Here is a 26410-nt window from a genome sequence, read left to right as displayed (position 1 = left end):
ATCTCATTCATCCTGTACTGTACTTGTGATCTGAATGTTTATTTCATTACTAAAACATCAATAATACCCATAATGCATATTCCTTGCAACAAGGAGTTATGGATCAGCTACATTTCCTATTGAAAAATGAGACCTACTCTCTGCCAAGAGAGATAGAACCTGGTCTTCTGCCTGGCTGGGTTTCTCTTTGTCTGATGAGGATGCAGCTGCAGATGACGCAGGGCTGTTTTCTTGCTGTTTCTCTTTTTTCTTCTCTGCCGGCTCTAGCCTCCTTCTCAGTTTCTCCAGGTCCTGGTGAAAAGCCTTTTGCAGGAAGGCCACAGTTTCATTGTGTTCTTTCATCATTTTCTAACAAGAATTGTGAGAAAAATGTAAATGTTTGTAAAACACATAATGGGTGAGATCTCTGAGAAATACAATCTCACTCTCTGTAAGACTCTCCCATAGGACACGACCCTGGTGTAAGGCTTCAGGATCTCTCAAAGTTGCTATAAGACATATTATATCTGCGCCTCAAAACCATCATACTATCACTCTGCATATGAATGAATTTCACAACCAGTGCATATTTACTTATGGACAATTACCAACTACTGTAACCCACTTATTTTCTACAAATTTCATTCATCCATGCAACATGGTAATCATAAAACTATCTATCTATGGCATTTCTGGAGTATGCATAATCATTTCTAAGGGATATAGAACTTTAAAAAAATATAAGTATCTAAAAACTCCCTATGAGGGAATTCCACTGCATGTGCCGTCATGCTGCAAAATGCAAATGTTGGGACTACAGCGTACGTTCTTCATCCAGCTCCTCAGCTCTCCGTGATCCAGCTGATACAGCAGATTCACTCTTTCATCTGATGTTTGGCATTGGTGAGATTCTTCCAGCGGCAGCTGCTTTGCTTGGAAAATCTCCCAGATATCATTCCCTTTACTTATTTTATCTTCTCTTTCCAATGTGGATTTTTTGATCTGCAGGGCAGAATGTTTTTTGTCAATCACCTACAGTTCTTCCTGTAAAAAATGTACCACTGATGTCCACAATACTTCTGATTATTGGCAGTTAAGATAGTTTTCCTCTAGATTTCTTCAATGATGAAATACCTGCTCCCACTCTTAAACTGGAGTTTCTAATGCAAACATTAACTGACTGTATGATGATGTAACGGAGCCACTGTGACATCCAAATCTGTATCATGTTGTCTGGGACAGATACTGTGGATTCTGAGCTAATTTATTACCATTATGTCATAAGGATGGTTGATACAGCTCTATTCAAACACATCTGGCTTGGCCCTTTATTTCTGAGTCAGTTTAAAAAAAAATGTGGCCTCTACACATGTTGATTGTGTAGGAGGCCCTCACTTTCCCTAATGTTTTAGGCTATGGGGCAGAACTTAGAAGCACTGCATACAATGGGCCAATAAAAGGCAAGGAGTGAGCAAGTGTGAAGCAGCACTAGCTAGAGTGAGAATGGTTGTCACTAGAGATGGGACAACCCAATGACAGAAAACCTCTGTGTTTCCCTTTAAGGGAGAATGGGATGCCATGGAGTAGAAAGGCTCGAACTTTTCTTCCCATATGGCAATGTCTTTGTTCTCTAGTGGTAGAAGCCAGCCCTGTGTACACGGTCAGGACAAGGCACATGCACCACTGAAGTCCTATTTTGAGGGTAGATGTGCAGCTAGTTATTATATAAGCGCGGCTCACTTCCCAGAGCTGTGAGTGGGGGCATGGAAGAAAGGAGGCAGTAAGCCTCATCATGACCCACTGTGGCAAGCCCTTAACTGCTCAGGCTACAAGTATCTGAACTCCAGCATCACAACCTTGAAGTCTCTGTTACCAAATGATCAGACTGAATTAAGCCCAAAGGGGACATATAAAAACAACAACATAGTATACAGTATAATCTATATTATATAGGCTGCAGTTGTTGCTTAGGTATCGTTACACTCTTGGACATGCATGTGGTGCAATCAATTCAGTTTGAAAAGATACAGAATTTGCTGTTTTTCTACCTGTAGTGGATCAGGATTGCTTGAAGTATTCTCCTTAGTTCTTTTATCGCCCATGAAGATTTTGAGCTGTTCTTTCAGTCCCCTTATTTTCTGCTTTCTGAATTCCTGTAGATCACTGGCTGTGAAGCCAGCTTCATCCACAGACTGCAGAGTATACACACAGAAAGGCAAAAAAAGAGAAGAGAAAAACAGGAATTTTATTCACAGAAAGAATGTCGTTATTATATAATAGTAACAAAGATAATTGCTTAGCTTCTTTTATCTAAGGATCTCAATGTGCTCTGTTAAAATAAATTAATGCAGACTCACAATATCCCTGTAAGTTGTCTGCAGTGCTGTTGTAGCCTTGTTGGTCCCAGGATATTAGAGAGACAAGATGGCTGAGGTAATATTTTTTATAAGTTGGTCCAATGAGAGATGCACCTCATCCACCTTGTCTCTATAATACCTCTGCAAGACAGGTAAGTATTATAATGCCATTCTACAGATACATTAAAGGAGGCACAGAGAGGGGGGGATATGGACCAATGTTCATGTTGTGCTCCCTGTTAGTACGTGGCCTAGGCTGGGGAAGCTAATGATCAACCACCGGACCAAATTTGGTGATGAATCCTGGTCACGTGCCACTTGAGGCACGTTGCGCATGCACTAAGAGGCACTGAGAGATTAAGTGACTTGCAAGAGGCCACGCAGGAACTCAGTGGCAACACTGGATCTAGAACCTAGGAGCTCTGACCACCCGTCCCTAACTCTAAAACTGAACATGAGCCTCTCATCAGTTTTGGTTATTTGAAGCCCAGTGCAACAAAACTGATACTGATCCATTTAAATGGTTGTTCTCACAAGTTGAAAGTTTCAAACAAAGCCATGGCTCAATATAAAACTGTACAAAAACAGATCTGCACAAACAATTGTGCTCATTTCAAATTATTGCATGCATTCTATCGTTAAGGGCCAAGATGTTACTAAGAATTTTGCATGGGCTGTTAAGAAAAACATTGGAAGCAAACAGGCTATCTACAGAGCTTGAGAGTGGATATTTTGGTCATTATCATTAGATAATTTCTTTTCAATTTTACCGTGTCCAAAGAGTGGTCTTTCAGGCATTTGGTTATTTCCAAAATCTGCTTCTCTCTCAGTTGTAATAATCTGGCAGCTTGTTTCAGCTCCAGCCCTGAAAGCTTGTACTCCATGTTATCTTTCAATAGATGTAAGATGCCCTTCATATCATCATCAACCAATGACCCCTGAAACACAAAAAGCCCATGTGTTACTGCCATCCAGCATTACCTGAAATATTCCACAACACCTATAACATGGAACGTAAGTATAAAACACTGCTCCTTTTATTTTTCTAGAAGGTCATTTTACTTTCCAAAAGCCAGTTCACTGAGAACTTAAAGAAAGGTATAGGAACTACAGGAGCTTCCAAAATTTTATCAAGCACAATAGGAAGCAGATAATAATACTTACCACTTATATGGCACCTTATAGCCATAGATCTCTAAATGTTTAACAAAGGTGAGAAAGCATTATTGTCTCCATTTTATAGATGGGCAAACTGAGGCGGAGGCCTGCATTTGCATAAGTGGTTTCTAATTGTGGATACCTCTATTTTTGGGTGTCAACCTTAGAAACCCAGGCTGGGATTTTCAAAGGAGCCCAACATAAATCTACACATAAATAAATTATTAAATAAAAATAAAGGAGGTAGGTGCTTAACTTCCACTGAGGCTCATTTGACAGTCCCAGCCTTAGGGGCTAGTTTTCAGAAGTGCTTAGCATGCACAACAGCTGTGAGCGCTCAGCACTTCTCAAAATTGGAACTTTCCTAAGTTTATCTGAAAGGCCACTCCCTTCTCCACATTCCGGTCTCTCCTGATGACCCCTCAGCTGCCAAAATGCCTATGAGAAGTGTGATGTTCATAGCTTACACACAGAAAAATTAGATACGAACAAACCCTCTTGCTTGAAGGTTGCAACGTAACTCTACTTTATTACTTAGAATTCAGAATGATAACATACAAGACCTAAAACCAGAGAGAGAGACAAAACAGGCTACTCCCTAAAACAGAGAGGCACAGCTCACCCCATCTTATTCTAGGCTGTTAGTCTACAAGCTGATTCAGACAATCCAGATCACATAGCTTCCCTTAGAACTCCCTATCATGCAGTTAGGATAAAAAAAATCCCTCACTCTTAAAGTGATAGCTTGTTATTTTTCACACAGTTTCCAATACACCTTGGGAAGTTTGTTGATACCAATGACGAGTTTAATGAGTAATCTGAGACTAGTTTACACATCATATATATATTTGTTAACATAACCGTATATATGTTGTGCCCCTTCCCTCATCCTCTGTTTGTTTGTTTGTTTAGGCTGTGAGCTCAGTGGCATAGGGATTATGTATTCCTTTATGTTTGGAAACACTTGCACATTTTGTTGGGGTTTCCAGATATAAATAATAACAACTAGGGGTAAAATTTTCAAAGGTGCCTACATGATTTAGGAGCCTAAGTCCCACTTTCAAAAGTGATGTAGGCACTTTGGAGCCTACATCACATTTCATTTCTATGGGATTTAGGCTCTCAAATCACTTTTGAAAATGTTACCTCTTAGGCATCTCAGATTGGGCACCCAGAATTAGAAGCCACACTTGAAACTCTCGCCCAAAGTGACTTGCTCATGGGCACAAAGCATGGTAGAGCTGAGAACAGACCGGAGATATCTTGAGTCCCAAATCAACACCATATACAGTAAACCATACTACTTTTCAGAAGATTTCAGGTACAGTTTGGCATGTGTAAATTGTTACAAAAATGACTATATGATATACTGTAATCTGGAGCTGCCCATTTCTATGAAAGGAAACAATCCTTGAAAAATCCTAAAACATAAACACATGCAATATAACAACAAAAAAGGGCTTTACATCTATGACAAGCTCGCACAGGTTTCTTTCTTCAGTCTGTGTCCACAAGTCTGCCTTTTGGAATCTGCAGCTGTCTTGTAGCACTATTACTGTTTGCCGCAAGTGTCTCTGAGATAGGATAAAATATGCCACATGCTCAATATGATTTGGTAACTCCTGTCTTTCAGCCTCCTGAATCACTTGCATTTCCTTGGCTTGCACCTAGGAAGAAAACATTGCAAACTCTTTAAGACTAGGTTCCCTGTAGATTACTAAGTGCTCTGAAGTATTCAAATTCTGCCTGCAAAAGTTTGACCATAGCAGTCACAGAAAAAAATAAATTAACTGTACTGAAGGACAAGGGAATCTATACAATTAAAAGCCCCACAGAATTCACACTTATTAATACAGAAACCTGATGAATAATCCTTGTTACCATTTTTTGTGTGGATAATACATGAATCAAATGTTTGCAAACCACAGACAACGTTACATTTGATACAATGGTCAGATACATGTGCTTGCCCATTACTTTAAAGCAGCATAAACAGAGAGAGATTAACATGATAGCAATTGTACCTTTTCTTCTGTTTGGGTTTGAAGCTCCAGTCTGAACTGTGCCTGCATATTCCTCAGTTCAGTCTCTGATTCTTCCTTTAAACCAGTAAGTAAGTCTCCTTCTTTGTGGTGTTTCTGGAGAAAAGCCACAGCTCTCTCCACTTGCTGCTTCTCAGTAATCTGGGCCACCTCTTGGGCTACAGTTTCTCCTGTAGCTCTGTAGTGTAAAGTGTTCAGAATCCTTAACACACATTCTGGACAGGTCTGTCTCTTAAGAGAGAAAACATAGTGATATGGAAAAATAAATGTTCCTTGGCTGCTACATTCGAGATTTTGTTTCTAGCATTGAGTATTTGAGTTGCTGAGTCTATAACTAGCTCTTGTGTAACTCATGAGGCAGAGTACATTATACTGTAACCCCACTCTATTGACATACATGTTCTATCCCATGCTTTCTGATTGAAGAGGATCAGGGTGCAGAGTATGTTTTGTGAGTTTGTGTGTGCACAGTAAGCATGCACAGTTGATAGATGGACTCCTAAATATAGAATAAGCATAGATGTAAATGGCACTACAAAAGGCGGCGGGAAGTAGTTCAAACTTTGCACACGCCTGGCAAACCACGCCCCAAACATGCATGGCTTTAGAAGGAGGAAAGATGGTTTTGTGGTTAAGGCATGGGAATCAGGATTATCTGGGTTAGATCTGAGTTCTGCTAAAGACTGTGTGTGGGTCACTTAATTTCTCAGTGCCACTGTTTTCCATCTGTAAAATGGGGATAGACAATACTTCCTGTCTCTCACTCTTTTCTGTCTTGTTTATTTAAGATAAACTCTCCAAGACAAGGACTATTTTTTACTTTGTGTATATATGGGGACACAAGGTACTACTGTAATACAATTACATTATAATGAATAAAATACTATCGCTTTTGTCAGCAAGTAGTGGTCTCTGAATTCTACCAAGAAACTCCTGCTGCCTCATCAAGTCTAACTGGCAACAAGACGTGATTGTCTCGGGTGGAGATATGAACCAAAGACAGGAAGCATCCTGAAGAATATCTGTGTTGACAGATCTGGGAAGTTGGGGGAAGCTTTTAAACGCACAAATGGCAATTAGTCACTAAGCTCCTAGTGAACGTCAGAGAGCTGGGTGCTTAAGTCCTATACTTTGAAAATGCCACCGGTTGTGCTTAGCTTGTGCCACTGATGTGGCTGTGAGATGCAGTGAGCTTTATCCTGTTGTAGCTGAATTCTAGCCGATTCAAGTCTCCTTTATATTTTCAAACTCTGACTGGAAAAGGTCTGAATTTGAATGATCCTTAGCATGTTCATGTAGTACTTTATATTCTCAAGATATCATGCAGACCTTAGCAAATTGGCATTAACTTCTCATGTGAGGGTAGTGAAATGGAGGAGTAATGAACGGGATATACCTGGAGTTCATTATAGAGATCCAATATTCTATAGAGACACACTTGTTTCATAACTTCTAACTTTACTATTTTGACTGCTGAAGCTTGTAATATTTGAGTTGCTGAGTCTGGAGCTAGTTCTGCTTCCAAAGACTGTGTTTCCTGTTGAGTAAAAGAGACTAAGATGCTAAGAGTTTTCAACATAAAAAACATAGAAATTCATTCTACAACCAGCTTATCTTGTGGATGGATTTACCTCACTTTACCACCAATACATAAAATACTTTCCACAAATTGTTGTCTGTGACAGGGTTAATTTTTGGATCAGAAAATAAAATTTCTGTTTGGCAAAACTAAAGGCTGAAAATTCAAATCATGTTTTTCTGACACATGCAGTCAAGACCAGAACCGGTTTTTGTTACAGAGAAAAGAAAAAACTAGTAAAGTGACAGCTTAGTTACAGTTATATAAATAAGACCTTGAACTCACATCTTGTTTTTTAGTGACATCATATCTGATGTGGGAATCTGTGATTTGCAAATCAGCACCAAGCAGTGATAAATGATGTAGAATTTCATCTTGAGAACGTAAGTGGTCTTTGGGTGTTACTAGATCCTGGCTGAGCCCTGACTGCTTGATTTCTTCCCAATGCTTCTGATAGAGAGCTTGTTCAGCACGCTGGTGGCATTCAGCTAACTCCTTCAGAAATGTGTCCCAGTCGCTGGCTACATCCATTTCTTTACGGCATTTCATCCCCTGAAACTACAGAGACATTTCTGCTTCAGCTGTTTAATGTTTAAGACCACATAAATGAAAATAATCAATTAAACTGTGGCCAAGATTTTTAAACATATGAGCCAAAAATTAACTCATATAAAAAAGTGGCCTGAAGTTCAGCACGCAGGGGCTCATATTGAAAATCAGGTCACTTAAGTAGATATCTATCTATAGATATAGAAGCCTAATTTTAGATCCCCATTTTTAAAAACATTGGCCTCTATGTTTTGCATTGAAATGGTCAGTGCTTCAGCTTCCTATGTGCTTTGGGAGATATTCTATCTCTGTCATGTGATGTGAAAAAAATGAAAGCCACTCAGCAAGGAAATAAGAAAACTCTCATTTCCCATACTCTGAATGAAAACTTCAGGCTTACTCAGCACCAGTCTCACCCAATTTTCTTTACATTCTTCCTTTTCCTTAGCTTTGGCTGATTCATAAAAGTAGCAGATCATGTGTATTTCTTCCGTCATTAAGGACAGCTCTAAATGCACCACTTCACTGGCGTGCTTTTCTAAAAAAAACCTGCCAAAACATCAGAAATAAATTAAGCATGACAAGAAATGATCTTACATTTATATGCAGCCTTTATCATGAAGAATCCTAAAGCACTTTGCAAGCTGATACACATTCTATATGGGGGACAAGTGTTGTCTACCAATAGGATGGATTGCAGCAACTGTTCAAGCTCAAACAGCATCACTACATAATACTTCAGGACAAAACGCAAAGAATACCTTTTCCCAATTAAAACCGCAAGGAGGATTTAAAAAAGAAGAATTAGTATTTCTCACCTTGTCAGGATTTCTTGCTGTATATGGGATCCCCCTGGTAGGAAAAAAGAGGGCAGCACAGGTGATGGAGTGGCAGCTGGAGCAATTTCCTGGCTTGCTGCAGTCCTGAATGCCTCAGACTGAGCTGTAGATGCCTTTAAGGTGCTTCTTGAGGAGTATCCTTCAGGAGAAACCAAAAAGAAGTAAAGGACCTTTACATTTATTTCTGAATTCCTGGCTTTTTTCAGCGCATTCAAGCTCCCTTTCACAATTCTTTCAATGAAATATTTTGAATATATTAATATCTGTCACTCTGCAGTACTCTCTAGTATATCTAGTAACAGTCTGGGACAGAAGATAACCAGATATGTGAACAAATCTAGATAGGTTATCTGCTTATTCTAGTTTTACCACTCAGAAGAAACATTTGTAAACAAGTCATTATACAGAATACACATAACTTTGTAGCAAGATAAAATGTACTATATACCTGTCACTAAATCCTGCACAGTTCACAAACCTGGATGTAAAAGTTCCTGAAGTCTTTATTGCTTTGTCGATCAGGAAAGCAAATATTGTTTGGAACACTTGCCTTGATCTACCTGCATATAAATAAGCTTCAACAGCATGCACTAGCGAACACTAGTCCCAACATTTGATACAAGGCTCATTCAATCTAATTTCCATTGTAGTGAAGGTGATACAACCATGAATGATTAATTGCATATGAAGAAGAACTGGAAGGGCACCAGTCAACTGATGTTGAGCTGCAGACAGATAAATAAAGAGGTAGCTGATGTGATAGATGCAGATCGAGTACCATCTGGATCGATCTCTAGCTAGGTCCTTTAGGATGGTCTGGCTGGCTGTTCACTATATGTCCATCGTGCTTGATCTGCAAAGATGCTACATCTCTTTGGACTTTGCCTTAATGATGCTGACAATTGTGAGATAGATGTTGCAAGATAACACATTAGATTATTATAAGGGAATGGAATTTGTGAGCTCATACTTATCTATTCTGACTCTCTTTCTTGGCAATTCTTAGCACTCTATGCAAGCTGATCCCTCCTCTTCTAACCTTGCAAACATTATGTGACAGCTTTCTCTTCCATGCTGGAAATAGTCAAGCAATGTTAGCTGAAATATCGCTACAGAAACGGGAATCAATGCTGGTTCAAGAAAGAAGAGGAATGGCCATTTGATTCTTATTGTATTAATTATTTTAATGCAGTCTTGGTATTTTTATAATCACCAATTCTTTCTAAAGTGCTGACAAATCTTAAGGCTTTTGGGGCTGCTTCCACATTTTAACTGAAATCTTCCGTGTGTTCCAAAGAGACTGATGAATGATAGAGAGTGAAATGAACTAGATGCTGTAACTGCCATCATGTAGGCCCTGATTCACCAAATTACTTAAGTACATGCTTAAATTTCAGCCTGTGAACAACCGCATTCCTATGCACATACTTCTCTCCTATTGACTTCAACAGGACTTAAGCATATATCAGGTCCTTGATCAGTGATGCATTACTAGTTACTTCAGGATTCATAAAACAGCTATACCTTTCCAGTACATGAATGACACAGCACTGGATCTGATTATATTGAAGATATTACATGGAAGAGAAGACCTTTGAAAAACTAATCATTCAAATCCCAACCTTACAGTTAATGATCTTAGCAGAGATTGTGGCTGATAGACATTAAGAAGAAAATATATTTGTTACAGATCTAAAAACAGAGGAAAAAATCTTTACATTTTAATTTGATCATTCATATTGGGAGACTGGAAAGGAAGTTGAATTATGAGAAAGGGGAATAATAAAATAGAGGAAAGAAACAGTTATTAAATTGCTTTGGAAATTCCACTATGTTTTTCTCTCTAGGTTTGCAGACAGACATATTCCATATTGACTGAATGTTTGCATCCTGAAATGTATCCAACATTTTGATAGCTTGTATATTTCAGCTCTGTTTGTCAATAAACAGCAGTTAGAACTTTTATGTAACTACAAGTCTGGTTACATCACAATTTACAGTTTGAATGCTCACATGAGGGAAAGTAAAAGCTTTGCCATTGATTTCTGTGTTTGCACAAGGCTTCTTACTGCCAAGCTGAAGGTAGACTCCATTCTGCAGCAGAATGGAATGGAATGGAGACAGATGGAATGGAGACAGATGCACAAAGATTACATATTTCAAGATTTCCCAGGATTGAAACCTTCTAGTTAGGGAAAAAAGACCAGATCCTCAAAAAAGCAACAGAGGGTCCTGTGGCACCTTTGAGACTAACAGAAGTACTGGGAGCATAAGCTTTCGTGGGTAAGATCCTCACTTCTTCAGATGCAAGACCTCAAAGGTCTTTAAGCATCTAACACCCATTGATTCCAAAGATCTTGTATAGTCCAAGTAACCAAATCCATCCTCAGGCCTGAGTAAAGATGCAAGCATGGGTGGCAGGTTTGTAGAAATTTTGGTGGTGCCCAGAACCCATCCCGCCCAAACTCCGCCCTCACAAAACTCCGCCCCCCACCTGCCCAAGGCTCTGGGAGGGAATTTGGGTCGGGGAGGAGGTCTGGGGTGCAGGGTGCAGGCTCTGGGAGGGAGTTTGGGGATGGGAGGGGGTGTGGAGGGATGGGTGCAGGTTCTAGGAGGGAGTTTGGGGGAGGGAGGGGGTGCAGGGATGGGGCTGGATTTGAGGTGGGGCTGGGGATGAGAGGTTTGGGGTGTGGGAGGGGGCTCAGGGCTATGGCAGAGGGGTAGGGTGAGGGCTGTGGGGTGGGGCTGGGGATGAGGGGTTCATGATGCAGGAGGGGGCTCAGGGTTGGGGCAGACTGTTAGGGTGCGGGGGGGGGATGAGGGCTCTGGCTGGGGCTGGGAATGAGGGGGTTGAGGTGTGGGGGGGGGCTCAGGGCGAGAGTAGGAGTGTGGGGGTGAGGGCTCTGGCTGGGGATGGGGATGAGGGGTTTGGGGTGTTGGAGAGGCTCAGGGCTAGAGCAGAGGGTTGGGGTGTGGGGGTGAGGGCTCTGGCTGGGGCTGGGAATGGGAGGTTTGGGGTGTGGGAGGGGCTCAGGGCTAGAGCAGAGGGTAGGGGTGTGGGGGCTCTGTCTGGGGCTGGGGAGTTTGGGATGTTGGAGAGGCTCAGGGCTGGGGCAGAGGGTTAGGTGTGGGGGCTCTGTCTGGGGCTGGGGAGTTTGTGGCGTTGGAGGGGGCTCAGGGCTGGGGCAGAGGGTTGGGGTGTGGGGGGTGAGGGCTCTGGCTGGGGCTGGGGATAAGGTGTTTGGGGTGCTGGAGGGGCTCAGGGCTCGGGCAGAGGGTTGAGGGTGCGGTGGGGGGTGAAAACTCTGACTGGGGGTGTGGGCTCTGGGGTGGGGCAGGGCTGGGGATGAGTTTGGGGTGCAGGCAGGCTGCTCCAGGACTCCCCCCAGCCCTTTGCCTGCCGGCAGCAGCAAGCTCTGGGGGACGAGCCCCCCTTTCCTGCCCCCCCAGCAGCACACTCACCCCCACCAATGTCACTGCATGTGCTCCTAGGGCCCCTCTCAGGTCCAGGAATCTCCCTCCCCTCCCCAGTGGTGGGTGCCGGGGGGGAGAGGTGCTGCATGCGCCTCCTCCCCTGCTGTTGCCCCTGACAGTAGCTTCACTGGGGGTGAGGGATGGGGCTGCTCCTTGCCCAGCATGGGGCAAGAGCAGTGACCGTGGGCGGGGGGGTCCCCTGTGCTGCTGCAGGGTCCTGCCGGAAAAGGGAAGGGAGGCTGCAGGGAGGCAAGGGAAGATGGAAGAGGCAGGGACGCTCTGCTCCCTGTGGGGGCCGGGAGGTGCAGGGGGGGGGCAGCAAGGAGGGGCCGGGGGACACTCAGGGGAGGCATGGGGGGGCAGCAGGTGGGGCCAGGGCGGAGACCTGGCCCCAAATATTGCTGGAGCTGGGCCCCTGGGCTCCGAATATTGCTGGTGCCCAAGCACCACGTGGGTATATAACTTGCTGTCCATGGATGCAAGAACTCAAGTACTCTGTCACCATGCTCCTAATCTTGTTCTCTTGCAAAAATGTAGAAGAGGAAACTGCCATCCCCCTGGAAGTTAACACAATCTACTGTACATTATGATGAATTCTCAGCATATACATTATTCTCCTCAAAAACAACAAGGAGTCCGGTGGCACCTTAAAGACAGATTTATTTGGGCATAAGCTTTCGTGGGTAAAAAACCTCACTTATTATTCTTTTCAGAAATCTGCAGTTTCACCTTCCTTTATCAGTAGAGACTGAAAATCTCTAAGATTTAGACCTTATTTTTTCCTTTGAATCTTAACTGACGGCGTTTTGATTCTGACTTTCTGGCCTATAGCAAGAACATCATTCTGATGAAAACTGACTTTTTGCTTCTGGAAATTTCCAGAAGGATAGGGGTTTGCAAAAGAGAGTGTACACACAATGCACTTCAATTTTTGAATAGTTTAATAAAAGATTATCTGAATTTTGTAAACTTCTATAAATTATTTTTATGGTTGCAAAGATAGGCTCTGATCCTGGAAACAGTTTACACACATGCTTCATTTTACACATCTGATCCTGGAAACAGTTTACACACATACTTCATTTTACACATCTGAGTACACATTTGACTCAGCGGACTTCTCAAATGTATAAAATTAAGCACATGCTTAACTTTCTGCTGCAGGATTGGAGCTTCAGTTTATAGCACATCAGAACTTTTTCACTCCGGCAACAGTTTTTGAGTTGGAATAAAATGAAATTATTGACTCTACCTTTACCTGACTGAAGAATTAGAGTCTCAAGTGACCTATCACTCCTTTTGTTTTCCTCCAGTGTCTGAACCAGAGACTTCAACAATGGAATCAGTTTTCGATGGATGACTGCGCATGTGCCGTGGGGGACACTAGCAATACCATAAAATCTGGTCCCTTGGTAGTTTTCAAAGCATTGTGATGTCCCAGAGAGAAGCGCCTGAAATAGCACAGATCAGACAAAGACTTGCTGTTCACATGTGAGTCATTAATACCGCTGGAAATGCAGCCTATCACTCTTAATATTTCCATGCAACCCTTGTACATGCAAATCAGTTTATAACAGGACTAGGAGGTGTGCACTGTGCTACAAGCTTGCCTAATCACAAATAGTTTGGGGATTCCTAATGAGTGTATGGCTGGGTGGTAACAGGCCCACAGCTCCCATCTCTTTAAACTGTCCACATTCCTGAAGCTTGTGTAAAGGGTTTTAAGACAAAAAATAAATTAATTTTATTTCACGTGTTTAATGTCCCCAGTTTATGTGGGATGCATTTGCAAGTGCCATATACATGGTCAAACTCTCCCTCTCCAACCCTGCCGTATAATAACCTTATTTCATTGAGAGTAATAAGCTGGAGTTCAGCTATAGATGTTGGTGACAGACTCATCAGGAGTGAAAAGAAGCTGAGATGTGGGGGAAGGGGAACTTCAGGAGACCAAACATCATAAGGCATTTTGAAGTAAGAGAAAGAGAAGAGGGGAGGTGTTCAGACATGACCACCCTGATAACTCCAGTGATCATTTTTTTTTTTTACCAAAGTAGCCTAAAATAGATAGACTATGTAAACTGGCCACTCAAAAGGACAGAGAGCCTAATCTAGGGTTACCATACGTCCGGATTTTCCCGGACATGTCCGGCTTTTGGGGGCTCAAATCCCCGTCCGGGGGGAAATCCCCCAAAAGCCGGGCATGTCCGGGAAAATCGGGAGGGAGGGCTGGGCCGGGGTCGCGGGGCCGGGCGCGCGGTGCCGGGCCGGGAGCCGGGCCGGGGCCGCGGGGTTGGGCCGCCGAGGGGGTGCGCGGGGCCGGGAGCCGGGGGGTCGGGCTGGGAGCCGGGCCGCCGGGGGGGTGCGCTGGGCCGCGGGGCCGGGAGCCGGGGGGTCGGGCTGGGAGCCGGGCCGCCGGGGGGGTGCGCGGGGCCGCGGGGCCGGGAGCCGGGCCGCCGGGGGGGTGCGCTGGGCAACGGGGCCGGGAGGTCGGGCCGGGAGCCGGGCCGCCGGGGGGGTGCGTTGGGCCGCGGGGCCGGGAGCCGGGGGGTCGGGCCGGGAGCCGGGCCGCCGGGGGGGTGCGCTGGGCCGCGGGGTCGGGATCCGGGGGGTGCGCTGGGCCGCCGGGGCCGGGATCCGGGGGGTGCGCTGGGCCGCCGGGGCCGGGAGCCGGGGGGTGCGCTGGGCCACCGGGGCCGGGAGCCGGGGGGTGTGCTGGGCCGCGGGGTCAGGATCCGGGGGGTGCGCTGGGCCGCTGGGGCCGGGAGCCGGGGGGTGCGCTGGGCCGCCGGGGCCGGGAGCCGGGGGGTGCGCTGGGCCGCCGGGGCCGGGAGCCGGGGGGTGTGCTGGGCCGCCGGGGGCCGGCCGGCAGTGCTGGGCGGGCCGGGGGTGGTCGGCCGGGGGCCGGGGCCGGCACCCCAGGGCCGCAGCCGACCCAGGCTGGAGCCGCCGGGGGGCCAGCCTGGGCCGCACCTCCTCCCCCCACACCGCCCCTTACCTGCCTAGGCTTCCCGCGAATTAAATGTTCGCGGGAAGCAGGGGAGGGGGCGGAGACTTTGGGAGGGGGCGGAGTTGGGGCGGGGGAGGGGGCGGGGCTGGGGGCGGGGCCAGGGCCCCGTGGAGTGTCCTCCTTTTGGAGGCACAAAATATGGTAACCCTATTAGCCTAATCCAAACCCCCATGAAACCAATTGAAATACTTCAACTGATGTCAATAGGGTTTGGATCTGGATCTAAATTTTTCTTGACACAGCCCTTAATTAAAACATTATAGATACCAAGGGTGGGATTTTCAAAAGGACCTCTGTGATTTAGGAGCACAAGACCCATTAAAAGTCATTGGGATTTGTGTTTCTAAGTCATGCAGGGTATGTCTAGACGGCAATAAAACACCTGCAGCTGGCCCATGTCAACTGACTCAGGCTTGTGAGGCTTGGGCTGCAGGGCAATAAAATTGCAGTGTAAACATCTGGGCTCAGTATGGAGCCCAGGCTCTGGAAACATCCCACCTCCGGGTTCCTGGCAGGCATTGTCACGCTTTATGGGAGTACCTTTAGGAGGAGGATGTTCACCTGTTAAAAATGCAGATCCAAACTGACATCTTGCACATCATTCTAACACTGCTGCCAAAATATTACATTTCTTAATTGAATTTTTATTTAGTGTACAAGTTTCAAAGTCCATGATAAAATAAATTCTTAAATTAAACTAATTCTTGTAATTCTCAAATAGGGTGATTTGTTTTTCTGGGTGTCTGATTCCATGCTAAGATTTTATTCTAAGAACATACCAACAGCCTGTCGTTGCTGGAAAATTGGGTAATACATAACATTATCTCAAACCTTCAGGTGAAGTCAGTACCTTTGCCTGCAGAGTCTGGATGTCCAACAAGTCCCTGAGATATTCCAGTCTGCTGTATGCAGACTCCACACTGACCTGTTGTTTCATTATATGTTCCTGAAATTCAGCAACATGATGTAGTATGACCTAGAAAAAATGGTATGAAATATCAGCAAATGAGAAGCAAGTTGCCTAAATTAAGGATTGCATTTTTCTTATGATTTATCTATAAAGCTTGTGTGACTGTATCGAGAATAGTGCACTCAGTTCTGGTCATCTCATCACCAAAGCAATCCAGACAAGTGCAGAGAGTTCAGGGAATAGTAACAAAAATGATTAAGGGGCCTCAAGGGACTAGTTTAAGAGAAAGACAAATAAATAAATATGGCAGCTGGATCAAGCAGTGACGCAGGACGTGATAAAAGCCTGCAAGAATTTGAAAGGTGTAAACATCAAGGAGGTTTGTTTTGGACAGAATAATTCAGAGTAACAGGGTAAAATTAAAAGGAAAAGCTTGCAGACACTGAAATCTGATAGGTGCTAGATGAAGGCCTGACCAACACAAACACATAAGAACGGCCATACTGGGTCAGACCAAAGGTCCATCTAGCCAGGGCCGGCTCCAGGCACCAGCCTGGCAAGCAGGCCACTCCGGAGAGGGGCGGCACGTCCAGCTATTCGGCGGCAATTCGGCGGACGGTCCCTCACTCCGGCTGGGAGCGAAGGACCTCCCGCCGAATTGCTGCCGCAGATCACGATCGCGGCTTTTTTTTTTTTTTTTTTTGGCTGCTTGGGGTGGCCAAAACCCTGGAGCCGGCCCTGCATCTAGCCCAGTATCCTGTCTTCCAACAGTGGCCAATGCCAGGTGCCCCAGAGGGAATGAACAGGTAATCATCAAGTAATCCATTCCCTGTCACTCATTCCCAGCTTCTTGCAAACAGAGGCTAGGGACACCATCCCTGCCCATCCTGGCTAAGTCACAAGACAATAAAAAGAGAAAAAGAGTCCTATTTATTTAACTAGTCACTTGACTGGGCTATGGATAGCAGTTGAAGCTTCATCTCTACATACATGTAACATATGACTGGGAAAGCTTTTGAGAATCGGTCCCCAGGGGATGATCTTTCATGATCTAATTGGTCTTTTCTAGCTCTAATGTCTATGATGCCATGTAACAGATTTAATGTTTTTTTAAACTGCCAACATGAAGAGGTTCTGTATCAGTCAGAAACATAACACTAAACATCATATTTGACAATACCTCTTTCTAACTCCTAATTTCAGTCTGGCCAATTTGACTCCTAACCAGCACTGTTTCACAATCAAACTGGATTTTCTATCTCAAAGGAAATATGGCTTTACCATTGGTAACAGCATCGTGCTATATTTTTCTGTACAAGTTTAAAATTTATTATCTGAGTGGCAGCTGTCTAGGATGACTGACTTTTGTTTAATATCATTCTGCTCATTTTCTTCTTCAGCCTGGTCTGTGGATAAGGGAGGAAAAGGCCCTGTATGAGATGGGAGGTTCTTGGGGAGTTAAAACTGGCTTAAAATGTGCTTCAAAGGGAGACCATAGTTTCCTGCAGAATAAGGTTAGTAATATTTAACTCAACCTAACAGTGACCTCACCTTTCTGGGCTTGAATCTGGGTGCTGTCTCGGTGTTAAAGTTCTTGCTCCTTTGCCATGCTTTCTCCTTCATCTGCCTTTGTAATCGGCCTTCCTCCAGCTGCATCTTTTGAATAAATTGAACCATTTTTTCCAGTGCCTTTCTGATCAACAGTATAACTTGTACTTCTTGCTCTTTTTCATCTTTCTCAGCTGTAGGTACAGAATGTTAGCAATTACTCTCAGCTTGGAAACTGAGTCCTAATGAGTGGTTATATAGGGGAAGCTACCGAATTTCTGAGACAGATTAAGGGCATGGATTAAATGCCCTAAAAGGAATTTTCAATTTCTGATTCTGATGATTCTGTGGCACAAAAATGATTTATCTGTCAAGTCTGTTCACCCGCTATTTCCTCTTTCAACTTTTAGGACACCCACGAGAACTTGCTATAGATTTATTCAGAGTGTGAGTTCTACCAATCATAGTGCAGTTAAAAAAAAAAAAAACAACCTCGATGAGGCTGACACACAGAGCCATTGCAGAACAGGGTGGGATTTCTGGGGCAATTGGCAGGATTTTGCATGGGATTCTGAGATTCCAGCAGAACTGAAGAGACACTGTTCAGGTCTGCAGTGAGATTTCTCAAGGTGAGTGAAAATCACCCCTGTGCAGACCGTCGGAGAATGGTCCTGCTATTGTAGGGAACTTTCCTGGCTTCTGCACTACCCCGGTGGAATCGGATAGTGAAAGGATCTGAGTTCTCGCTCCAACGCCCTTTACCCAGATGCCTGCCAGACCTTGAGGACTCCCTTTTCACTCTCCCATGTGTCAGAGTCCTCATATCCCGATAAGGCTGGGCCCGGGACTCTGGGCCAGTCTCGTCGTGGTCACTTAGGACGGGGGGGGGGGGGGAGGATGTCTCCCCTCCGTGGTGCTCTCTCCACACCCCAGCCCAGTGAGCACTACATTAAGTTCAAAGCAAATACAATGTATTAAATAGCAAAGAGCAGTATGAAAAGTAAGAGGGGAAATGGGAAAGGGTCAAGGAAACAAGGCAGGGGGAAAGTGCCAACAGCCGTCTCTGGGACGTTCACAGGACCCCTGGCCTGGTGCCATCTCCCTGGCTGGGCCGGCAGCCCAGGATCCCCCGCGCGCTCCCCAGCTGCTCACCACACCCGGCTCTGGTGTTACTGGTGGCACGGCCGGCGTCCACCCCCCAGCTCTGTCCCCGCAGCTCCCCGCTGGAGCCCGGCCCCGGCTCACCGTCAGTTCCCCAGCTCCACTCGGCCTTCTCCGGCTCCCTCTCCCCTTAGCTCTGCTCTCAGCATCCCTCACACGGAGGACGGGACCCCAGGCTTCACACTCCCTCACTGGCCTGCCGGACTTGTCAATCGGGCTGACCTGGAGCTCTGGCCTCTCCCCATTGGCCCTGGGGACTGTCAGTCTCAGGATCCTGACTTCTCATTGGCCCTTCCCCTTTCTTTTGGTATTGAGAGGGGACCAACCAAAAAAAAAAAAAAACACTCAGTTTCAGTAAGGGCCCAACATATGCATCTAGGGTGACCAGATGTCCCGATTTTATAGGGACAATCCCTATATTCATGGCTTTATCTTATATAGGCACTTATTACCCCCCACCCCCTGTCCCGATTTTTCACACTTGCTATCTGGTTACCCTATATGCATCACTTCAGTCCCATTTCAGCCCTATTTTGAGTGGTTAAGTGGGACGTAAGTATTGTACCAGCCTTGCTCTGGCCCTCTGCACAGGGGTGATTTTCACACAGTATGTACAGAAGGGCCTCACTTTCTTCCCGTTAAAGCCTCTGCTTCCTACCTTTAGATAACAAAGATAGTTCAGAGCCCAATAGGCTGCTCCGATCCCTGGCAGTTCTTCTTTGAGCTTCCTGAAGAGAGGGTTCCTCAAGGAAGTGACAGGTTTCCTCAATGACTTTTAATTTATCCTTGTACCTTATCTGTAAGAATCAGGACAGAAATTATCACTGATATTATCTCCTGTGACAGGGAAGCCTAAAAAAACCCAGCTGTTCCAAAAAGTTCTTATAGCAGTACAGATAACAGGAATAACTGTGATGGCCGTGGTTAGAAAGAATAAGGCTTTTATCTATACTTTCTTTTCCTCCTAGCCTCCTCCCTTAGCTAACAGAGGATACACACGCTGTCCTAACATCTGTCATCTCATTTCCTCTCTGTCTTGTCTTCCTTTCCCCAGTCCCTTTCTCTTTCTCTGATTTCAGATAGATTGATCCAAAACTCACTGAAGTTATTGGGAGTCTTCCATTGATTTCAGTGAGCTTTAAAACAGATCCATTCTGAGTTTTTACTGGAGATTACTCTGCTACTGTGAGGCAACAGCTACTAAAATAATAGCGACAGGAGTGGGCTTGTCTACACTGGGGATTTTTGCACTGGTATAACACAATAATGTAGCTGCACCAGTGAAAATACCAAGTGTAGATAATGTATTGGTGTAAAAAAAGACTTGGACTGTCAATTTGCACTAGCACAGCACCAGGGTACATTGGTGGAAAAATTCAACTGTAGATGAGCCCACACAAAGCACACATGTTGTGTCAAAAAGAGAAGCAACTATATTTCTAAACATCAGCTTGAAAATTTGGCACAAAGTGGATTCCCTTAAGCACTTGAGAAAAAAAGTCCAGTGAAGAATTATTTGAAGCCAGTTACAAAGAAGATCCACTGCACCTTCTGTGCCTTTCCTTCCCTTACAGCATCAAGGACATCAAGAAATACAAAGTTTAGCTCTTTAAGAAGCTCTTCTTCCCTTTCTCTTTGGCGGTGCCAGTACATTTGTCTTGAATTTATCTCCTTTTCCAGAATGCTCAGCTGAAAAACAACACCAAAAGCAGCAGCTCAGGTTTTCAGGGTTCTGAAGGAAGTCAGAAACCTATGTATCGTGTGTGATTCTCTGTGCCAGTGAGGAAACCCTTGTTCCACAATTTCTACAAATTCTCCAGCCTGACAGTATAGGCACTTACTTTGCATTAGAGAGATGAATACTTTGCAATGGGAAGTTTGTGCAGGTTTACAACTTTCACTTTAGAAGTTTCTGCTTCAAAGCTGTAATGAAGGTAGCATGAATTTCAGTGGGGAACGTGACAATGTAGATGGAGAAAAAGGGGTGACAAAGAAATGAGAAAAATAAAGTGCAGAGGAAGGGAAAACAGTGGGATATTGGGAGAATAGGTCGGAGCAACAATTAATTTATTTCTGATCATTTTCAAGTATCAAGTGTAATAAAACATTTAAATTAACTTTTATTGAACTGTGGGAAAATATAAACTGGGAAGCAGACTTTACAGTTTCCTGATCCAGAACTCAATACTACCTGCCACAGAATGGATCCTTAAGATGTCACAGAAGTCTGTCTACCCTGATAATGAAGATACTAAAACTAGGAGGCCTCCAATACCCTCTTTAGAGAACTATCTACCCTCGTCCCCAAATGCCACTCAATGCCCCCAATACACATAAAACCACCCCAAACCCACTCTCAGAAATATTTGGTAACCAAATCCCTTGTAAGTAGGTGACAAACTTCTAAAAAAAACCTAAATTCCAGTTATGGCTGGATTTCCTTCTATACTAATTCCAATTCCAACAACACCCTATTCTGGGAACTCACTCATGTACATACAGTACAGTACAATAAAAAAAATTGTATATACTCTGGTAGTGACAAACTCACACATACACTAATAGAAAAAGCTGTGGTCTGTGTAGTTAGGATACTGAAGGAAGCAGAATTGTCTCCCCATAGTTTGAAAGCATAAGCAGGGAATTTCTAAGCATTGTCAAATCTGGAACAAATTCTGATTTGTTGAGGCTCTAATTACCAGATCTGGATCTGCTGCTCCTCTTGGTAAAGCTCCTAGGGACTGAACAATAGGAATTACAATGTTTGTCCAAGGATCAGTTTGAGCACCTATAACTGGGCCAGTCTCACCTGTAATAGGACCTATGGTTCTGGCACCAACTGTGATAGGGACAAGACCTGCAGAAAGGCAAAATAAATAATTTTTTTTTTTTAGAATTCAGAGGATGAGGAGAGTGAGCCATTTAATTTTTGTGCATCCAGTTCAGTGATTGACATTTATTAAACCATAAAAGGAAATGACTATGATCTTAAATAGCCCATTGGTAAAACAAACCTCTGAGCTAGCCCTGTAGCACTGAGCTGCCATGTACACGGCTAAGTTCAGGTCCGAAGCAAATGTCTCTTGTTCCTGAACTGGCATGAATTGCGAGCACTGTGGGGGCAGTGTCCCCAACCCTTGGGGCTGTATCTCTAGTTATCCCCTCTGGCCCATTCAAGGAGTCATATCTAGCTCTCCTGAGTCAGAGACTAAAGTGGGGCCTTTTAGATCACCCACTGGGCCTAAAGAAGTACACGGATGTGCAGGCAGAATACGTTTCCAGAGGTGAAAGGCCACTGCAGTCAGTGGTCTAACTCTCTTTCACCATTAAGTTGAAGTTGACTGTTGTGTACAGGTCCACACTACACCAATCAGAATTTCACATTCAAATTTGTATGAATGCATTAACTTTTTCTTTGTCACAGCACATTACTGATTCTGAAAGTAACACAGATATTGGTGACAGTCCTGCGACTGCCTCTCTATGGATTTATGTTGTGTGATCCGGTTTCTTACTCCACCTTTTCCATCTGCATCTTCCATGGTTCCTGCAAGTGGGGTTGGATGCCCAGTGTTCCAATCACATTCTACTCCTAGGATGGGTACCATCAAATCTGACCCACCAGGATCTGGGATTTTCATTCCAAACACTGCAGGAATCCACATCTCTGTACCAGGATATTTGATAATCCCTAATTCATTTGAAAAAGAAGAGAGGAAGATATCAATACGTGCTGCTAAACTGAATGGGAATTGTTTCTTGATGGAAATAGCCATTTAAAGGCTGATGAATGCACAATGAATCTCGTTAGTTATCCAAATGAGACCTGGCTGAGTTCATAGTGTAAAGATTTGCTAAAGACAGCAGGTATTTGGCATGTGTTTCTCATCCCACTGTAGTCCTAATATGGCACTGAATGCTTATGCTATTTTGGGCCAACTTCTCTGATGATGTGATTAGATATAGCTCCATTGATTTCAAAGAAATTTCATTCATTTACATCAGTGAGAATCTGTCTCTAAATCATTAAAATAGGCTCAGATTACTTTTGTTCTAAGCAATTTTTTTCAGTAGGTTTTATGCAACGTACGTACCCAATTTGCCACCATTACTTTTGAGGCTTGAAGCTATTTCATGTTGTTTCTCCAAACTTCGCAGCCGGTGAATTGCATGATGGAGCCTAATTGACAATGACTTTTTCATGTCTTCTACTGCAGCCTTCAGGACTTCCTGCTTGTCTGCTGCTAAGGACATATCTTCACAAATTGAATCTTTATACTGCCTCAGGGCTTTAACCACATGGATCTGGGCGACAAGAGTGTTAGCTTCCAACAGCGCCTGGTAACCTCCTGCATGGGGCAGGACTTTATCTTGTTTAAGGCAAGCTCCATGTATCCGAGCAGTCTTCCTACTCAGAGGTTCAGAGAAGGAGTCTCCAAGAAGCAATAGGCTTCCCGAGGGTCCCATCAGCCCCCCAACTGGGACCAAATCTCCTGTAGTCAAGGAACAGTGAAAAGAAATCAGAACATCACCCAGACTTTATGGACCTGATCCTGTTCCATTAAAATCAATGGCAAAAAATTCATTTATTGCAACGGGAAAAGGATCAGGTCCTAAATGCACATGTAAAATAGATTAAAATGCTGATGTCCATTGTTTACAGTGATTTACAACTTTAAAATACTTTAAATGTATCTGTTACTTTGACTCTAGAAAATTGTGCTGCATTTGCAAAATTAGAATGTTAACAATAAAGTTGGATAATAATACATAGCTCTAAGATAGTGCTTTTCATCTATAATTCTCAAAGTTTTTCACATAGGAGATAAGTATCATTATTAGAGGTGGGCAGGAAACCGTTTTTCTGTCCTATGAATATTTTTGAGAGTTTGAAAATGTTTACTGTCCTGAATTAGGAAGAAAAATTGAAATCCTGAAAATGTTTGTGAATTGAAAAACCAACAACTATTTTGGTTCAGGTCAATCAAAATGTTTTGTTTTGATAATTTTGAAATGTTTATTTCTTATTTTTATCTTTTCTCTCTTTTTTTAAACAAACCTTTTTCAGTTTAATGAAATTAGATTTCAAAACAAAAAGTTGTTTGGAACCAGAAAAATTGAATTTTTAATTTAAAAATGTCAAAATGAAACATTTCAACAATTTTGACACTTTTTTCAATATTTTTTTCTAGTGTTTTACAAACAGTTTTGGTTTCAATACATGGGCATTTTTTGATGAAAAAACAATTTTCAAAAAATTTCTGACCAGTTCTGATTACTCTACCCACTTTATAGATGAGGAAACTGAGGCACGGATGTGTCGTGACTTGTCAAAGGTCACCCAGCAGGCCAGTGGCAGTGCCGGAAAGGTATTGCACATTCCAGGACACATTTCATTCGGCGATATGTCCGATAATATAGTACTGGAATATATGAGCCAACAAGGCCTGTGCTCTGCATAGCCTGACTCCCCGGAGACAGAGAATAAGGAAAACATGTAATTGTGGCTTTGCTGTTTGATGTTTCTGGCATTTTTATGCATCTTGTTCAGTAATAACTGCTGTAGAGTGATATTCCCAGCAGAGCCTGTGGGGTATGTAGTATTTTAGGTAACCATTAAGGTGCATTAGTGTTGAACTTTTAAGAACTGACTTTCTAAGTGAACAGTCAATCAAGAGAATAACCTCCCACTCACTAAACACCTCTGTAGATGGTCTCTAATCATGGACCTGAACACACACCCTTAACTCCACTGTAATAGCAAGTATGAAACACAAAATTTGCACATCTTGCAAGATCCTGCAGGGAAATCCTGTGTCCCCTGCAGAGAGTGATTGGAGCTCTCTAGTCCTGTTGAAATTACAAATATTTTCACACATATCTCTGAATCTCAGGAACTCTTCCTGCTTCTTTGCTAAGGAAATTCAGTCAGACTCTGACTGTACCTTTTTGCCTTCTTATCTAAAGGGCCAAAATCCTCAGCTGGGGTTAATCAGCATAGCTTCATTGAAGCCAGGGTAGCTATACCAATTTACAACAACTAAGGCTCTGGCTCTAAATTATGTATATTGTACCTCGCCTTACTAAACACGAAAACAATTCCACTTTGGCTGCCTCATGCCTTCAGTGTGGGTGCGACTTGTGTGCTCTGTTTTTGAGTATGATATGTTTTCTAAAATTAGCTATGAAGAACATAAGTGTATGGAAAATGCTTTCTATAAATCTAGAGCTTTTGGCCCCGAAGACCCTAAAGAATGGATTTCATGCTGTTTTTATTATATTAATAGAGCAATTGAACTATCTCCAAGAGTCAGATCAACTTTACTAGTTTTTGTCATATAATTAATGACTACAGCACCTCTTAGGCTTGGTCTACACTACCCCCCTAATTCGAACTAAGGTACGCAACTTCAGCTACGTGAATAACGTAGCTGAAGTCGAAGTACCTTAGTTCGAACTTACCTTGGTCCACACTCGGCAGGCAGGCTCCCCCGTCGACTCCGCGGTACTCCTCTCGCCGAGCTGGAGTACCGCAGTCGACGGCAAGCACTTCCGGGTTCGACTTATCGCGTCCAGACTAGACGCGATAAGTCGAACCCAGAACTTCGATTTCCAGCCGTCGAACTAGCTGGTAAGTGTAGCCAAGGCCTTAGTCGTCAGTCACTGCTTCTCTTTCTTTTTTTAGTCATCTTTATGGAAAGTGGGGCAGGTTATTGATTTTTAGGACAATAATTTCTGAAATAATATTCTGGGAAAATGAAAGCTTTCTGTCTGTGATACTTTGAGTCCAACCTATGCCGCTATTCATCTGATTGTGGTAGTATCTCGTTCATCAGGAGAAATCAAATGTGGGGAGGGGAGGTTAAAGGTTTGAATCTAATGCTGCTGCCATTTTTAGGATTAGTGAATCGATGATAAGTTGCATTTGCACAATGTGTCACTTTGTGCTATACACACACATACAGCAGAACTGTCAGTGGCGCTAGCTGATGTTGGGGTGTTTTAAACAATATTTGGGGTCTTAATTGAGCCACCATGGTGGGCTATTGAGTTTCTCTGCCCTCTTTTAACTGTTTGACTATTCATCGATCGTTCCAGTGGGAACTACAAGTTCTATAGACCTTTTAGATGGGACATCTTCCTCCTCAATAAGGTTATAGCAAACATCTACCCACTGACTAGCTATGGGAGAGGTGTGTGAGGGGATGAAGGGAAGGAAGAAACAACCTCACTTTGGATTTCCATCCCAAGAAACATGAAGATCATTTACCTGTGTTATTATCCAAACTGACTCCAAGTATTGGGACAATCTTTCCTCCCTCTGGTTCAATCATAGGCCCTCCAATTTCAAGAGGCGTCACTGTTCCTGTAAGGGGATTCAGGTATGTCCCACCCAAGGACAGTTTTTGTCCTGTTTGGGGATGGATTGTAACTCCTAGCACTGGGACTTCTATTTCTGTAGCTGGATCTAGCATGAGTCCTCCCAGTTTAAACACTCTGTCAGGTTGTAAGCTAGGAAGTTTAGTCTTCAGTGGTAAGCCAGTCCTTGGAGAGATAGGATACGGAACATAGGGGAATATGGGTAGTTCAGACTTACAAAGCTCACCTAAATATTGAAACAGAGGAGATTTGACAGTTACAAACTATTTTATTCTTCAATGGATACGGGAATTAATCCCCACGCTAATACAATTCTCTGCATTAGAGCTGGGAACAGAGGCATATTGGGGATTTCAAAGGATGATCATTTTCATAAACTTCCTCTTTCTTCATATGAAGAATTAAATGAAGAGAGTGAATTCCC

At 43.7% G+C, this 26410-nt stretch overlaps 1 protein-coding gene across 1 annotated transcript in view; it reads right to left on the bottom strand.

Moving 5' to 3' along the window:
- LOC128823384 (uncharacterized) overlaps positions 1 to 26081 on the bottom strand; it is a 34835-nt gene extending 8754 nt beyond the window's left edge. The window contains exons 1-18 of the mRNA XM_054005630.1: positions 25877 to 26081; positions 22701 to 23099; positions 22122 to 22297; positions 20179 to 20295; positions 19265 to 19403; positions 17449 to 17639; positions 15838 to 15963; positions 13236 to 13428; positions 8483 to 8642; positions 8081 to 8213; positions 7401 to 7673; positions 6933 to 7073; positions 5519 to 5767; positions 4961 to 5161; positions 3107 to 3274; positions 2028 to 2171; positions 805 to 981; positions 138 to 348 (exon numbers count right to left, since the gene is read on the bottom strand). Of these exons, the coding sequence (XP_053861605.1) occupies positions 138 to 348; positions 805 to 981; positions 2028 to 2171; positions 3107 to 3274; positions 4961 to 5161; positions 5519 to 5767; positions 6933 to 7073; positions 7401 to 7673; positions 8081 to 8213; positions 8483 to 8642; positions 13236 to 13428; positions 15838 to 15963; positions 17449 to 17639; positions 19265 to 19403; positions 20179 to 20295; positions 22122 to 22297; positions 22701 to 23099; positions 25877 to 26081 (3403 nt within the window). The remainder of the gene's footprint in view (positions 1 to 137; positions 349 to 804; positions 982 to 2027; positions 2172 to 3106; positions 3275 to 4960; positions 5162 to 5518; positions 5768 to 6932; positions 7074 to 7400; positions 7674 to 8080; positions 8214 to 8482; positions 8643 to 13235; positions 13429 to 15837; positions 15964 to 17448; positions 17640 to 19264; positions 19404 to 20178; positions 20296 to 22121; positions 22298 to 22700; positions 23100 to 25876) is intronic.
- Positions 26082 to 26410: the final 329 nt, after the last annotated feature.

The sequence above is a fragment of the Malaclemys terrapin genome, chromosome 15 (assembly GCF_027887155.1).
Source record: "Malaclemys terrapin pileata isolate rMalTer1 chromosome 15, rMalTer1.hap1, whole genome shotgun sequence".
Taxonomy (NCBI): domain Eukaryota; kingdom Metazoa; phylum Chordata; order Testudines; family Emydidae; genus Malaclemys; species Malaclemys terrapin.
Note: the sequence above shows the minus strand (reverse complement) of the source record. Positions and strands in the feature narration are given on the sequence as shown.